General features: G+C 36.3%; 1 protein-coding gene and 1 long non-coding RNA gene across 2 annotated transcripts; both read left to right on the top strand.

Moving 5' to 3' along the window:
* The first annotated feature begins 1,317 nt into the window (after positions 1 to 1,317).
* On the top strand, positions 1,318 to 4,062 carry LOC107804241 (magnesium dechelatase SGRL, chloroplastic-like). Its single transcript, XM_016628092.2, has 5 exons — positions 1,318 to 1,673; positions 1,992 to 2,168; positions 2,275 to 2,433; positions 3,069 to 3,215; positions 3,693 to 4,062. Exons 1-5 carry the CDS (start codon positions 1,491 to 1,493, stop codon positions 3,807 to 3,809), a joined length of 783 nt encoding a protein of 260 aa, XP_016483578.1. The 5' UTR covers positions 1,318 to 1,490; the 3' UTR covers positions 3,810 to 4,062.
* Positions 4,063 to 13,741: 9,679 nt separating this feature from the next.
* LOC142166873 (uncharacterized) lies at positions 13,742 to 15,709 on the top strand. The gene is made up of 3 exons (XR_012697291.1): positions 13,742 to 14,164; positions 14,444 to 14,533; positions 15,506 to 15,709. It is a non-coding gene; the product is annotated as an uncharacterized LOC142166873 (long non-coding RNA).
* Positions 15,710 to 16,398: the final 689 nt, after the last annotated feature.

Below are 16,398 nucleotides of genomic sequence, written 5' to 3'. Positions count from 1 at the left end.
ATAAAAATATTTATTGTAGTGTAGTTTATAAATATTTTTTAAGTTTTTTCATAGTTTTATGTATTATTTCAAATTTGAGCTTATAATTTTTGGATGCTCCAATAAGTTTTATGGTATTGGATATCTATTTTACTATGAATCCTAAACCAAAATCAAATCAATACTAATACTAATAAAAGACATTCAATTCAATTGTACTATAAATGAAAATAGTGTTGAATATCTATTTTTTAGTTTTTTCATGATTTAGATAAAATGTATAACTTATTTTTCTTTTAGTGGTTAGTCATGTAAATAATAGTACTTATTAGTCATAATTTTAGATTATGTTCGTTTTCATTATGGCTTATTAATAATATTTATTTTATGCGATTTTATTATCTTTATTGTTGAATATTTTAGTACAATGTTATGACTCTTCTCATATTTATGTTATTTTATTGAAAACACTTTATATAGTTCTGTCTTACTAGGATTAAAGAAATATTTGAAGCACAAATTTTATGTTAAAACCCGAAAAAACCCAAAAAATCCGAGATTAAAAAATCCGACTTTTATTTGTTTGATATTTAAATTTAATAATCTGATATAATTAGTTTGGTTTGGTAATTAGAAAATCCTAATCAACCCGACCCATGTACACCCCTATGCCTGCATATGAAATCACTCCTCTAACGTTATGAAGACACTGGCCACCACTCAACCGTATGTGGGTTGAATCACTATTATTCTGACCTCTAATGACCAATTAACTTTCTATATTAGCATTGCCCAGAAAAGAAAAAAAAGAAGAAGAAGAAACAAGAAGAAGAAGGAGAACACTCTATCATTATTTCTCAATTTAAAAAAAAACACGGTTGTAAAAGAACGGTTCTAGAGTCAAGTTATATTCATGTTTTTATGATGTTAATTTCTTGATTTTTAAATGTTGAATTTAGATATTTAAACTCAAATACTTAATTTTACTTATTTAAACTTACACTAGAAATTTTAAAGTTAAACATAGCTAAACGTGAGAAAAGTTTTTAGCAAAGGGGAAAAAATGAATTTCTAACTGGTAAGAATGTCTTATAAAGTGGGATGAGCGGGTGTAAATTATCGAAATAGCCAGAAATAAATCTGTCGAAGGATTTGAATATTCATAACAGAGTTATAAAATATATATAAAAAAATGTAATGTTTGTGAGGCTGTGTATTTTGGAGTTGAGGATGAGAGTTACAGACAAATGTAGATAAACTATTGGTCCATTTAATTATCATGGATTTTGTGGGCCCTCGTAAAATATATGGACTTCTGAAATGTTACATTTTCTTTCCATATCCACATATTCTCCTTCTCTCTTCCTTGTCTCTCTCAAGAGTCTCTCTGTCAACACAAATTTCACATTCTTGAAACACAAAGAAACAAAGAAAAGGAGAAAAGTATATGGTTGTGAAATGTTTAAGGGGAATAGAAGATAGTAGAGAGAAGGGAAGAGGATGAGTTTATCATGCAGTCCATGGCCAGTCACCATTACTACTCTGCACTTTCTTCATCTTCTCCAAACAGAGACAATTACCCTTCTTCATCAACTTGTTCTTTCATTTATAATTGTCAAGTAAAACATTCACCAACTCTGCACCTTTCTTCTTTTAGTGACAGAAAACCCCCTTATAACACCCTTGTCTTCCAGGTTCTTCTTTCTTTCTTTTTTATTTATTTCCATTGTGTCATAAATTCTGTACAGTGTGTAGTGCTCTGCCTATTGGAAGTGGGAATTGAACATTTTAATGTGGGACTTGTTCAATTATGTAGATTCACTATTTTGCTATTTATATTAGTTTCTTGGATATGATCAGTGGTTTATTTGATGTAATGTTCGATAAAAATGGGGGTTTTGAATAAAAATCATAGGAGATCCTTTTACATTATTCAGTACACTCATAAAGTTGACTTTGTGTTCTAACTTTCAAATCCATGTAGCTTTTAAAAATAATGTTATCGTGTTCAGGCTGTTAGGCTCTTGGGTCCTCCAGCAAGATTTGAAGCATCAAAGCTGGAAGTTTTGTTAAAAGGAGAAGAAGTTGATACATACTCCACTATTGTGCCCCGGACATATACCCTTTCCCATTGTGATTTTACTGCTAATCTCACATTAACCATCTCCAATAATATCCAATACGATCAGGTAATGACATTGAATTTGCACTTTTAAAGGAGCATCTGCCTTTGAACTTTGCGTTGAAATTTTTCTAATTTGATTTGAATTCTTGTGCGAAATATTTCAATGGCAGTTGAAAGGGTGGTATAATAAGGATGATGTGGTTGCTGAATGGACAGAAGTGAAAGGCAATTTGTTTCTTGACGTCCATTGTTATGTGAGTGGACCGAATCCCTTACAAGAGCTGGCTGCTGAGTTCCGATACCATATATTTTCCAAGGAATTGCCACTGGTAATTTCTTAAAATACTTGTGCCCTTCTTTATGTGCTTAGAGACCAAAGCCCTCGGTAAATGATTTATATGCTTTTTACTGGGAGATAGATTGGAAAAAAACATTCCAGGAAATTTGAAATTTGATTTGCATATAGCTGCATTAAATTGCAACCTGCAATTTACATTGATAAAACTCATAATATCTGCTTAGAAAGTATAGCTCAGGACACAAATTCAAGAATATAATTATTCCGGTTATGCCTTAGTCTTTACCACAGGGTTTGGTACACAACCGTCTGTGTCAAATTAATGTAACAAATAGCATAACTGAAAGTTATTACAATGGTGTTAGGCTCATATTGTCTTTATGAAGTTATCCAAACAACTAAAGAGATGAGCTTAAGACACTGCTCTTGTTACCAAATAGGTCTTCCTAGTTCTCAAATTTCCTTCTCATGAATTTACTCTTTGAAATTAGGAACTTGGTTGGAATTTCCTTTTGACTCTGTAACTGTTCCAGTGTATCACTACTACTAAACAAAATCAGTATATTGCAAGAGCTTAAGGACTTCTTTTTCATTCCAATGTGGAACTGTAATTTGGTTTTTATCGCTAATTTCGTCTACAGTTTGCTTACATTTCTGAACTGCCAGGTACTTGAGGCTGTGCTCTATGGGGATTCAGATTTCTTCAAGGAGCATGAAGAACTAATGAATGCGATTGTTCGAGTCTATTTCCATTCTAGCTCGAAGAAGTACAATCGTGTAGAATGCTGGGGTCCTCTAAAAGATGCTGCTAAGGTAGCATAGAATGATGACAATGTCATCTCTAACTCCCTCAAACTTGTTTGTCTGTAAGATCCAATTTTTATAGATCAAAAGTCATTATGATCTTTCTGCACACAGAAATCAGAAATGAAAAGGAAAATCTCTATTTTGTGAACGTATTAGATTAATATCCTACTCTTTGTCCCATCTTGTGTGACATAATACTACATAGTTTCCAAGTCTAACCTTTTATGTTTCATTATTTTCTTAAACATTTTTTTGATTATTTTCAAGTTCTAAAAATGTGTGGTTCATAGTTCTTGTTGTATAGTTTCAAGATATTCAGCTTTATTGTTAAAGAAAGATAAATAATACCGGTGTCTGAAGTCAACGAAAAGAATTGTGATTCTGATCCTCATGAAGAACATTGAGACAAGGGATTGCTTTTGAATCTAGAACTATATTTAAACTTATTCTGTAGATTTAATACAACTTATTCTTGTTTTCCAGGGAAGACAAGGGGATCATATCAACAGTTTGTTCTCGACAAGCAAGGGAGATTTTCACCCGCCAAAAATCCTAAGTGCAAAATCAATCTTTCAAGCTCTTTTCACCTTCCTTCTCTAAGTTATACTCTTAAGGTGAGAGACTGCAAAGGGTTCATGGATTTTGAAAGGATCTCTCTTGAAATACATTTTAGAGTCACGGGATCCTATATTCCAATGACCTGTAAAGGCAAGAATTGTTTGCAAGGTCATTTTGATTCTTTTGTATGTATTGCATTCTTTCGAATGAGCTCTTGACCGACAATTCTTGTAAAACCAATGACTATTTTCTCTTTTACATATCGATCAGTAAATGTTCCATCTATTGTGTTTCATACTTGGTGTCTGAATATGGCTCATATTAAGGTTGCCCCTGTTCACCCTATTACTTGGGAGGTGGGATTGGTCCACTTATTATTTGTGAGATTTCGAACCCTTTCTGAAAATCTTAGTTTTTATACACAAACTGCTTGATTACTCAAACAGTCAAATATGACATTTGAGCTTAGTTATAATGATAGTTTCTTCTCTTCTTTTGCTTTCTTCCTTTCCCTTTGTTGGTGGAAGAAAGGAAAAAGGAGTACAAGTTCAACTTTCTTAATCTTTGTACTTTTGAATGATCTGATATCTGATTATTAAAGTACACTAGAATTACTCCTGTTTGGTCATGGAAAATAGAATGAACTCATATCCTTATTGCCTTATGGTCTATCTAGGATTTTGCTTGGTAATATTCTTCATAGGTGCCCATTCTGCCTTTTTGTGCCCTCTCAACTTGCTCTCTTACGACGAAAATGAGGATGAAAAGCAAAAGCAAGACGACATAGCTACTCACTTTTTTCGGTAAGAAATTAAGTTACATACAATGACAGTGCAAAAAACATGACACCCTCAATGCAATTTAACCAATGATAATAGGTTACTTAGCTATTTTTCAGGTTACCATTTTTAGGTTGGTATGAGGAATTACCTATTATTAGTGGTCAACTTAATCTGGTGGTGTAAAAAATCTATACACTGCTAGTGCCCTGAACTTAAACTTGATTATAAACTTAAGGTAGCCAAGTTTCTAAGGAAACAAATATCCAACTTGATTCCCTAAACTTGAAGATTGGTGGCTCCTTCATAACATATATGTACCGACCCGATCGGTCGTTTTGAGCATTTGCATTCCGTTCGATGATTCGAGGGCATGAGTAGCTCCGTATGATGTATTATGACTTGTGTGTATCATTGGTTTTGATTTTCGGGTGATTCAGAATTAATTTGGAAGAATAATTCTTATATTAGAAGCCTTAAGAAGAGTTCTTTTAAATTTGACTTTTGTGTATTTGACCTCAGATAAGAGTTTTGATAGTTTCGTCAAGTTCGGATAGTGATTTTGGACTTGGGCGTATGCCCGAATTTGCATTTGAATGTTTCTAGAAGGTTTTGGCGCTAATTGGCGAAAGTTGGCAATTTGAAGGTCTGAAATGTTCATAAGTTTGACCAAAAGTTGACTTTGATGATATCAGGTTCGGATTGTTGCTCCGGGAGTTGGAATAGGTTCGATAAGTCATTTGGAACTTGTATGCAAAATTTGGGTTCATTCCGGATTTTAAGCTTGAATCAAACGCTTGGTTCGAAGTTTGAAGTTTATGAACTTAAGAGATTAATTTTGATCGATGATTCATGGTTTTGATATTATTATCTGTGATCTGAGGCCTAGAGTAGGTCCGCATTATATTTTGGGACTTCTTAGTATGTTCGGACGGGGTCCCGAGATGCTCGGGTGAGTTTCAAGGTGGTTTCGGACCATATCTAGGCCCTTTTTAGTTGATGGTTTTTGGCTTCAGGGGTATGAATCGCGATCAGGACCTTTGGGCCTCGTTCGCGAAGAGCAAATTGTTGTTTGGGCCTTGGGAATTGCGATCGCGTAAGCCTTTCTCGCAATCGCGTAAGCCTTTCTCGCGATCGCATAGAAGAATTTTTGCCGTCACATGACTTACTTAGAAAAGCTTATATCTTGTAATCTATAAAGTATTTGGAGATGATCTAAAATAAAAGTTGTAGCCCTTTGTGTCTAGTTTTCAGAAAATTAAATCGTTTGCCATTTGGAGTTTTGTACAAAAACTTATATCTATTATACTAGAGGTTGTCTAGAAAAGTTAGGCATGCTTGCTGGAGTTTGTTCATCGCGATCACGGGGACATGGCCGCAATCGCGAAGGGTAAAAACCGTGTTGGAATTTTTTTATGAATCGCGATCGCGAGGTTGGAGACCGCAATCGCAAAGAAGGACCCCTCGGAGTGCATTAAAATATCAAATTTCGGGATTTTGAGTTCATTTTCTTCCCTTTTTGAGTTGGGGAGCTCGGATTTGGGCGATTTTAGAGGTGATATTCACCACATGGATTGGGGTAAGTATGTACGTGGTTTTGATTATAATCTATGATTTCATCTTTGATTTTGGCATTTGATTGATGATTTCAAAAGAGAATTTGAGGTTTTTGTCTAAACTTTTCTAAAGTAAAATTTTGAGTTTTGAACATCGATTCAGAGTCGGATTTGAGTGAAATTAGTATAGTTGGACTCATATTCAAATGAATTATCAAAATTTATAAATTTTGTCGAGTTCCGAGGTGCAAACCCGGGTTTGACTTTTTGGTTGACTTTGAGTAATTGATTAAAGATTCGACCTTTTTCGATTGGGTTTGTTTCTAAGGTATTATTTGATATTTTTGAGTTGCTTTTGGCTAGTTTCAAGCCGTTTGGAGGATGTTTCGTGTGGGATGGCATTTCTAGAGTATTGTTTGGCTTGCTCGGTATTGGATTTGGCTTGTTCGAGGTAAGTAATATTTCTATACTTGGAGTTGAGGGTAATTATCCATGGGAACCATGTTATTTTTGATGTGTTGAGGTGACGCACATGTTAGGGGACGGGCATGTGGGCGTGCACCGGGGTAATCACGATTCAAGTTGACTTTTAGACCTGTACCAGACTTGTTTTGCTATCATATCCTGTTGTATCCGTGTTTTCCCCTACTTGTTGATTACCAGAGCTGTGATTCATGTTAGAAATCATGTTTCGGCTATGTGCTTATTCGGTTGAGACCTAATGAGGCTACTTCTGTTGTTTGGAATTGTTTGATTTTATTGTAGTTACACATTCAGTCATGGTTCTTCATTTGCATATCATACCTCAGTCTCTATGTATCATTCATTGTTACGTCGCATGTAATCGTTGTTTTTCCACATGTGGAGTTGTTGGGCTGAGTGGTACGAGATTGTGAGCCCTTGAGACTTGAGAGGTTGATGACTGAGGTGGGTCTTAGAGCCATGTTGAGAGTGTTATTATGAATCGGACTGCATGCCGTAGGCCCGTAGCAGGCCATACTGGCTATTGTAGATCGGGCTGCACGCCGTAGCAGGCCTTTTTGGCTTTATTATTATTGTGGACCGGGCTGCACGCCATAGCAGGCCATATGGATTTTCATTAGCGCTTGGACAGGACCCGCCCCTCTGGATTTTGACATACCAGCAATGCGCGAAGGAACAATGATATATACACGTGCTTTGACGAGGGGCTTATGAGCCATACACCCGTACACTGATGAGTGATTTTTTGTGTGTGTGTGGTGAAGTAGGCATTTGAGACCGGCAGTTTGAGTATGTTGAGAGTGATACTACCTGGGGATATCACCGTGAAATCATTCATATGACATGCATACTTGGCATTTAGGCATCGAGATGCATTTTCCTCATGTTAGACGGTAATGTGACATTTATGATTTGACATGTAAGCATAAAGATGTATATTCCTGTCACGATCAGGATTTCCCTCCGTAGGATGTCGTAACGGCACCTAGTCTTTAGGACTAGATAAGCCTAACACTTACAGAAATAATGGCAAGATTTAACCAACAACTATGAATTTTGAAATGGAAATTTCCATACAAGCCAACAATACCAAAACCGGTAGTACAAGTCATAAGCTCTACTGAGTTTGCTAGAAAAATTCCTAAATATAACTGTTTCAGAATAGAAATAAACAGTACAGGTACGATATTATAAGGTGACTCAGATGCCTGCGAATGCGACGTCAGGTTTACCTTGAGTCTCCACAGCAAAACCCAAACAACTAGCTATTGATCAACCAACTTCGAAATACTTGCATCTGTACAAAATATACAGAAAGTGTAGCATGAGTACACCATAGCGGTACCCAGTAAGTAACGAGACTAACCTCGGTGGAGTAGTCACGAGGGATAGCCAAGACACCTAGTGGACTAAACAACTTGAACAAGTATGAAGGTGGACTAACGGGGAAACAATGTTAATATAAAGCTAAGCATGGTAAGGCAGACAAAACAATACTCGCAATGAAACACTAGAAACAACAATTAGGAACTAGAAGCAAATAGGTAATAATATTATAGGGTAAGCTGAACACAATCTAAGTCCGGTGAAACCAAATAAAGGAAAACAAGTAACAACTCATTAAGAACCACCGCTTTTACACCACATTTATACAAGAATTTCCATGAGGTACCAAACCTCATAATCACAAATCACGATTCCCAATTCATGAACTCTAATCACTTGGCGTCTTGTGCCCACATTACAATTCATAACTGCACGGACGACTCACGTGCCAAGAGAGTGACAATATCTAATATCCGTATGGACCACTTACGTGCCAACAATAACAATGACTCATGACTGCACGGGCAACTCACGTGCCAACATGATAACTCTCACATAGAAGGCAAGTACACGGGAGTACATGTAAATGGTCAATAACATCAGGATTCATCTTCTTAAACCGATATGGGTGATTTGTTTACGTGTAAGCTTGTGCAAGTGTTCTGCCACAATTCAAGTCAATAAGTAAGAGTAAAGACAATGAATGACACATAAGAAACGATCACCCCAAAATGTAAACGGTATATTTCACACAAAGTAGGCACACCACTACACAAATATCAACAATAACAACGCGCCCAGGCCATCACAAATCATTCCCCGACAAAGCCCACCATGTCTCGCCACGTGCGCAATAATAAAGTAAATGCCCATCTTGTCTCGCCGCACGCGCACAATAATATTCCCACATGTGCACCCACAGATATAGCCCGTCTTGTCACACGCATATGAAAATATCAATAGTAACAACACCACGGACAACTCACGAGCGAATACCCTGACAATCCTCTCAACAATACCACATGTGTCAAAACATAACAACACAATAAAATGGCTCTCACAATATGTTCCCATATGCCACAACATTTCCTCAAAGCAGTTTCAATACCACAACCACGCATAGCCCTCATCTCAACAACACTGATTATAGCAACAACAACAACAATAATACGAGAATACGGCAAGTAAATCAACTCAGAAACTTCAGAACACAAAGAAACGGAAGAACGAGCTCACAAAGAAAGACACAACAGGGAATAATGGTCTCAACAAAAAAAACTCAACAAGGGAGAGAAAATGTGTAACAACGATTCCACAAAAGTACAATTCGACGATAAAAGAGAGAGCATGAATCAATGAACCAAAATAAGGATACGTCAAAAATGAAAGGGATAGCAAAACTTCAATTAAGGCTAAGCAATTACGGAAGAGATAATAATAGCGTCAATTACGGTTAAGCAATTACGGAAGAGATAGCATGGAAATAAAAGAGGCAATAACTTCAGTTAAGGCACATAAGAGTTTAATTGGCAGTAAGGGTAGAACATGAATCAACTAATTCCAAATAAGACACGTAAGGGTGAATTTAGTAAATGGAGGATATAACATGATAAAACAACTTCATGTCGAATGAACATAAGAACCTAAGATCCCTAAACATTCAATTTCCATAATTAAGCCCGAGTACGTACTCGTCACCACACGTACACGGCCTTCACATGACACAATTAGCACAGATGACTCGAATCCTAGGGGGTAGTTCCCCCGTACAAAGTTAGTCAAGACACTTACCTCAAAGAAGCTAGACCAATATTCTAAAATGACCTTCTCGAGTGAAACAACCTCGGGACAACTCAAATCTAGCCAAAATAGCTTCCAATCATACATAAAACTCGTAGAACAATTTCCGATAATAAAGCTTTGATCATTAATTAAAACTAAAAAGTCAACCCTCGGGACCGCACCTCGGAACACGATAAAATTCACAAACCCGGATACTCATTCCGATACGAGTCCATCCATACCAAAATTATCAAATTCCGATATCGAATCGCTCTTCATATCCTCATTTTACATTTTTGAAAGATTTTACAAAATTCCCATTTTCTTCCATTCAATTCACTAATTTAATGATGAAAACAACTATGGAATCATGAAATATAATCAATTTTACATAAAGAACATTTACCCCAATCGAACAAGTGAAGAATCCCTCAAAAACGCTCAAATCCGAGGTCTCTAGCTCAAAAGATAAAAAAAAATGGAACAAAGCCCTCGATTTTGGAAATTAATATATGCTGCCCAGGTAACATGAATCGTGATCGCGAAGATTTGTATGCGATCGCGAAGAAGAAAAACATCAGCTGCGATTATGTGCTACGCGAACACGAATAGGTAAGTGCGAACGCAGAGAATAAACATTACTGCCCCACAAAAGGCACTACGTGATCGCAGAAGAAAGAATAAGAACGTGATGCAGCAGGATTCACACATTTGCGATCGCGAACCATCCACTGCGAACGCGAATAAGGAAAATGGGTCACTCACCAAATCGCCTACGTGATCGCGTCTGTATCTTCGCGATCGCGTAGAAGGACATCAGACACCCGAAATTCAGCATTCCAAAACATAAGAAAATAGCCCGTAGCCCATCCGAAACACACCCAAGACCCGCGGGATCCCGTCAAAACATACCAACCAGCTCAAGGTCTCAAATCACATCAAACAACGTCGAAACTACGAATCGCACCTCGAATTGAACTTATGAATTTCCGAATCTTCCAACTTCCAAAACTAGTAACGAAACATATCAAATCAACCCGGAATGACGTCAAATTTTGCGTGTAAGTCTTAAATAACATAATAGAGCTAATCCAACTCTCGTAACTGCAATCCGAACCCAATATCAACAAAGTCAACTCCCGGTCAAACCTCTTAACCTTCCAAAACTTTAACTTTCCAATTTTCGCCGAAATGCTTCAAATTATCCTACGACCCTCCAAATCCAAATCCGGACGTACGGCTAAGTCCAAAATTACTATACGAAACTATTGGAATCATCAAAATTCCATTTAGAAGTTGTCTACACAAAAGTCAAACCTGGTTCAACTCTTACCGCTTAAGCTTCTAAAATAAGAATCCTTCTTCCAAATCAATCCTGAATTATCCGAAATCCGAACTCGACCGCGCACGCACGTCATAACACAACAAAAATCGAACAACTAGCTATTGATCTTCCAATTTCGAAACACCGGGATCTGCACAAAATGTGCAAAAAGCGTAGCTTGAGTACGCCACAGCGGTAACCAATAAGTATCGAGACTAACCTCGGTGGAGTAGTGACGAGGGACAGCCAAGACACCTACTGGACTAAACAACCTGAACAAGTATGAAGGTGGAATAACGGGGAAACAATGTTAATATAAAGTTAAGCATGGTAAGGAAGACAAAACAATACTCGCAATGAAATACTAGAAACAATAATTAGCAGCATGAAGCAAATAGGTAATAATGTTGTAGATTAAAATGAACACAGTATAAGTCTGGCAAAACCAAATAAAGGAAAATAAGTAACAACTCATTAAGAACCACCACTATTACACCAGACTTATACCCGAATTTCTACGAGGTACCAAACCCCATAATCAAAAATCACGGGTCCCAATTCATGAACCCTAATCAATTGGCATCTTGTTCCCTCATTATAATTCATAACCGCACGGATAACCCACGTTCTAAGAGAGTGATAATATCTAATATTCGCACGGACCACTCATGTGCCAACAATAACAGTGACTCATGACTGCACAAACAACTCACGTGCCAACAAGATAACTCTCACACAGAAGGCAAGTACACGGGAGTACATGTAAACGGTCAATAACATCAGGATTCATCTTCTTAAACCGATATAAGTGATTTGTTTACGTGTATGCTTGTGCAAGTGTTCTACCACAATTCAAGTCAACAATTAAGAGTAGAGACAATGAATGGCACATAAGAAACGATCACCCCAAAATGTACACGATATAATTCACACAAGGTAGGCCCACCACTACACAAATATCAACAATAACAATGCCCACAGGCCATCACAAGTCATCACACATCATTCCCTGACATAGCCTACCTTGTCTCGCCACGTGCATAATAATAAAGTAAATGCCTGCCTTGTCTCTCCCACGCACAATAATATTCCAACCTTGTCTTGCCACATGCGCAAACCCACATATATAGCTCGCCTTGTCACGCCGTATGTGTAAATATCAATAGTAACAACAGCACGTACAACTCACGTGCGAACACCCCGACAATCCTTTCAAAAATACCACGTGTGCCAAAACATAACAATAAAATAAAATGACTTTCACAACATGTGCCCTTATGCCATAATATTTCCTCAAAACAGTTTCAATACCACAACCATGCATAGTCCTCGGCCCAACAACACAGATTACAACAACAACAATAATAACATAAGAATACGGCAAGTAAATCAACTCAAAAATATCAGAACACAAAGAAACGGAAGAACGAGCTCACAAAGAAAGACACAACAGGGAATAATGGTATCAACAAGAATACCTCAAAAAGGGATAGATAATGTGTAACAATGATTCCACAAAAGTACAATTCGACAATAAAAGAGAGAGCATGAATCAATGATCCCAAGCAAGGATACGTCAACAATGAAAAGGATAACAAAACTTCAATAAAGGCTAAGCAATTACGAAAGAGATAATAATAACTTCAATTAAGGTTAAGCAATTATGGAAGAGCTAATAATAACTTCAATTAAGGTTAAGCAATTACAGAAGAGATAGCATGGCAATAAAAGAGGCAACAACTTCAGTTAAGGCACATAAGAGTTTAATTGGCAGTAAGGGTAGAACATGAATCAATTAATTCCAAATAAGATACGTAAGAGTGAATTTAGTAAATGGAGTATTTAACAAGATAAAACAACTTCATATCTAATGAACATAAGAACCTAGAGCCCTAAACGGTCAATTTCCATAATTAAGCCCGGGTACGTACTCATCACCATGTGTACACGACCTTCACATGACAAAATTAGCACAAATGACTCAAATCCTAAGGGTTGTTCCCCCACACAAAGTTAAGCAAGATACTTGCCTTAAAGAAGCTAGATCGATACTCTAAAATGACCTTCTTGAGTGAAACAACCCTCGGACAGCTCAAATGTAGCCAAAATAACTTCAAATCATAAATAAAACTCATAGAACAATTCAGGATAATAAAGCTTCGATCTATAATTAAAACTAAAAAGTCAACCCAAAAGTCAACCTTCGGGACCGCACCTCGGAACTCGGTAAAATTCACAAAACCCGAACACCCATTCCGATACGAGTCCAACCATACCAAAATTATCAAATTCCAATATCAAATCGCCCTTCATATCCTCATTTTACATTTTTGAAAGATTTTCTAAAATTCCCATTTTCTTCCATTCAATTCACTAATTTAATGATGAAAACAACTATGGAATCATGAAATATAATCAATTTCGGATAAAGAACACTTACCCAAATCGAACACATGAAGAATCCTCAAACATTGCTCAAATTCGATGTCTCTAGCTCAAAAGATGAAAAATAGAACAAAGCCCTCGATTTTGGAAATTAATATTTTCTTCCCAAGTAACATGAATTACGATCGCGAAGAAGAAAAATACCAGTTTCCAATTATGTGTTACGCGAACGCGAACAGGTAAGTGCAAACGCGGAGAAGAAATATTACAGCCCCACAAAAGGCATTACGCGATGTAGCAGAATTCACACGTTCACGATCGTGAACCATCCATTGCAAACGCGAATAAGGAAAATGGGTCACTCACCAAATAGCCTGCGATCGCGTCTGTGTCTTCGCGGTCGCGTAGAAGGACATCAGACACCAGAAATTCCGCATTCCAAAACATTAGAAAATGAGTGTCCGCCAGATGCACTTGGTATATTTTAAAGTACCTTTCTGGTAAATAGAAACATCATGTGCATCATATATATGTTTAGAACATCTAGGGGGTTGTGTTCTTATTTTATATCTCAGCAATAAACTCTAGATTCATTCAGATATCACATTCATTTTAATAATTTTGGACATCATTCTGGATCAAAAGTAATCTTTCTCTGTAATTTATTCATCTCTCTCTGTTTTTTTCAGTCCTGTGTACCTAATGTCTTCAGAAGAGAGTTCCCTATCTCTAGAATCGATGCGTCTTAAAAAATATAGAGAGGTGACTACATTTTGTGTATTGATGTAGTTCTTTGTAGTTAATTTTTTTTTTTGATAATCTCATAGCAGAGTTGCATGAGATGTGGATAGCTCCTATTGTTTATATTGGTTCTGAACCATCTTGTGCACTGAATCCAGATTGTTAAGATAGCACACAGTCTATCTTTGGATAGTTTATAATATCCCGTCTCTTCTTACTAGATCTAGATGTCTTATTGGGAGCAACTTAAAAAAATTATGATATAATCTTGATGATATATATTCTTCCTTTTATCTACAGGGAAGGAGTGAGATTGACACATGCACTCAGATAAATCTGACACTTTTTCAGTCGCTTAAATCAGCAGGTTGTTGCTGCTTAGTGACTTAGGTAAGAGATTATTTCTTAAGCTACCTAAAGTAAATCAATATAAATTGCCATAAAATATTATTTTAGAGTCATATCATATGCATTTCGTACAAAAGGAATTAAACAGATCTAGTTTTTTTAAATCTGAATTCCCAATGCTGCTTTCTTTGTAGTCAATGCATGATAAGCTTGCAATATATTGAAAAGCGAGTATTTGGAATAATGTATCTAAAAAAAATAAAAAGTTATTTCTCTACTTATTTTTTTATGTTGTTGGAACACATTACTTCATTGATTCATCAATATTATGATCTTGCACATGAGTTCTTTCCAGTTCTACATGAAGGTGAACAAGAAGATTGACTATATAAGTTGCTACTGTAGCAAATAAGAAGCTTTAATGTTTCAGTTGTCGTTCATTACATTCGTATTGGATTACATGCTTCAGCATTAGTTAGGCTACTTGTCAGGTATTGTTTTCACGTAGCAAAGTGCATTGTTTCTTACTACTTTTTTACTTGTTGCATCTTTCTGAAACTTATTTTTACTATTTTTATTGGAAACTAAGTGCATGTTTGTTACTATAGTCTGTACCGGTGCACAAATGTTGCTCACAAATATTGTACATTTGTTGATCAACTTAACATCTTTGAGTCGTTGCTTTGTACCAAGTTGTCTTACGAATACTTAATGTGAGGTGTGATCTTTTTTTACTATTCTCATTTTTATATCTTTTTGTGCTTTATAGTATTATGTCTTTAAAAGAACTAGAATGTCTTATTTTCATGTTGGATTAGGTTACTGTTCATGACTCGGTGGGTTAACCCACTAATTTGACATGCTACTTTTTCCTTCTGGTAGCAAGCAAGTTTGATGATTTTCATTATCATTCAATTTTGTATGAAAACAATAAAGGTGAGATTTCATCAATTGAGCTTGCACTTGCATGCTATTGATTTCTATCTAATATTTAGGTTCACTTTGAATATGTAGGAAATGTTTGGCGATGCTCTGGATGGTGGCGGGAAGTCAATTTCATATGTTTGAAGTTACTGATCAAGGCAATTGGACAATTATGATGTTTATTAGCCATGGCACTATATGAATATGTTCGGTTTTGTAAAATATATTGCTAGTATGCACCTTGAAGCATTTGGCTTTGTTAGTTAATGCAGTACATGAATACATTTATTTTTAGACGTTCATTGCATATATTTGAAATTTATTATTTATTATTTTATTTAATGTGAGAGATCTTCATACTCAAGCAATTACCTAAAAATATTTTAAATTTGTAAAAGAAATATTTGTTTTATATTCTCTACGGCCACTCTTGAAAGTGTGGCTATAGAGTGCTGGCAAAGGTGTGGCATGTATAGTTAGGAAGATAACATTTTATAAGTGTTGCTCTAGGTAACAAAGGCCACGCTTCACTGTAGGGTTGGAAAAGAGTTGCCATAAGGGGTGTACACAAAGCGTGGCCTTTGGTCATTAGAAAGTGTTGCTTTAGAGCAAAGGTTACGCTTGTTTAGGCTATCCCTGAAAAAAAGTTGCCTTAGGTCAAAAAATGTGGCATTTTACCAACTGCCACACTTTTTGACAGTTTAGACCACTCAAGGATGGATGAAGTCCAATTTGGTACATGTTTTAATTAGAGTAATGGAGAGTGGGGAATTTGGATCTCCAATCAAAAACCAACACATTAATTCTATTACTTCGAATTTGGAAGAAGAATATATATGTCCTGGAATATTATTTGGTTTAATTAACTAATGTCGCACATCCCTTATCTCAATTACTTTATCGATCACTTCGATTGGAAGCTTCCTGATGGAGTTACACCGAATGACTTGGACATGATCGAAGCAGAAGGGTTAACTGCTAGA

Source organism: Nicotiana tabacum, chromosome 12 (assembly GCF_000715075.1).
Source record: "Nicotiana tabacum cultivar K326 chromosome 12, ASM71507v2, whole genome shotgun sequence".
Lineage (NCBI taxonomy): Eukaryota > Viridiplantae > Streptophyta > Magnoliopsida > Solanales > Solanaceae > Nicotiana > Nicotiana tabacum.
Note: the sequence above shows the minus strand (reverse complement) of the source record. Positions and strands in the feature narration are given on the sequence as shown.